The sequence below is a fragment of the Setaria italica genome, chromosome VII (genome assembly GCF_000263155.2).
Source record: "Setaria italica strain Yugu1 chromosome VII, Setaria_italica_v2.0, whole genome shotgun sequence".
Taxonomy (NCBI): Eukaryota; Viridiplantae; Streptophyta; class Magnoliopsida; order Poales; family Poaceae; genus Setaria; species Setaria italica.
Genome location: NC_028456.1, coordinates 14,060,133 through 14,061,344, shown reverse-complemented (window position 1 = coordinate 14,061,344; position 1,212 = coordinate 14,060,133). Strand labels below are relative to the sequence as shown.

Sequence of the window (1,212 nt, the reverse complement as noted above, 5' to 3'; positions counted from 1 at the left end):
TGCAATTAGTTTTATAATTAGCTCATGTTTAGTCCTCCTAATTAGCATCCAAACATCCGATGTGACACTGTTAAAGTTTAGCACCTCGTATCCAAACAGCCCCATAGTTTAAAGGACTGCCTTTATTTAACTGCGCATATAGTTTTTATTGGAATTTTCAACTTTAACCACCAAAAAAAACTACAAATACTGCAGTAGGGGTAAAAAAATTAAACTTTAACTGGTTGCTTAAACTGAAACAACTGTGTTCATGCTTGTGTGTGTATCCATCACCCTTGGGCACTAATGTCTTAAAACTTTATCTTTATAGCAAGTACCAGAGTGGTGGATTTGGCTGTACCGCATCACGCCAATGTCGTGGACGCTGAACCTCCTCTTCACCACACAGTTCGTGTATGGTGACAATAAGAACATCATGGTGTTTGGAGAAATCAAATCTATCTCGGAATTTGCTAAAGACTACTTTGGTTTCCATCATGCTCTCGTGCCACAAGCAGCTGTCATGATGGCTGTTTTCCCTGTTCTTTTCGGGCTTGCCTTTGCGTTCAGCATTTCGAAGGTCAATTTCCAGAGGAGATAAAGAAATGAGGAGAATATTCTCTGTTTTTTTTTTGAAACAGCTATTTTCAATTTTTTTCTTTGTTCAAACTGATCTTGAATTCAAGGTCATCTTTTCATGTGCATACAAGCTAATTTAGAAAGGGCATGCCAGTTGCTGTGTTGTGCAAGGAGATGAAGAAAGAGGAGCAGTTTAGATGTTGTAGAAACAAAGAGCAATATCATTCTTTTTCTTTCTGAGAAACAGCTATTGTCATATTTCCTCTTTTCAAAACTGATCATGAATTAAAGGTCATCTGCATACAAGAGAATTTAGAAAGGGTGCTAGTTACGCCTTCAACCTGTGTGCTCCATGTCCATGGTTGGAATACAAAGATCTTCCTTAAGCCATGAGATCCTTGAGTTCAGAACTTCAGATGCTCAGTATCGTCACTCACCAGTGGCAGATTTAATTTGTTGCATGTACGTCCTACCAAGGTGGTAGGTTACTAAAGAGTGTATCAACAACGAGAGAGAGACCATCAGCCAATCTCTTACACTTACACACAGCATGTTGTAAACCTTGAAAGACATCGGATATATGGCTATCATATGATACAGCTGACTAGCTGAGAGATGCATAAAATTTTTCGCATGTCCCATGTAAACTACCGA

At 38.8% G+C, this 1,212-nt stretch overlaps 1 protein-coding gene across 3 annotated transcripts in view; it reads left to right on the top strand.

Annotated features, from left to right (window-relative positions):
* The window catches only part of LOC101776960 (ABC transporter G family member 41), a 25,607-nt gene extending 24,709 nt beyond the window's left edge, over positions 1–898 (top strand). For all 3 annotated transcript variants that reach the window (XM_022828632.1, XM_022828631.1, XM_012847329.2), the window contains one exon: positions 311–898. In XM_022828632.1, coding sequence (XP_022684367.1) covers positions 311–580 — 270 coding nt within the window. In that variant the 3' untranslated portion in view covers positions 581–898. The remainder of the gene's footprint in view (positions 1–310) is intronic.
* The last annotated feature ends 314 nt before the right edge of the window (positions 899–1,212 follow it).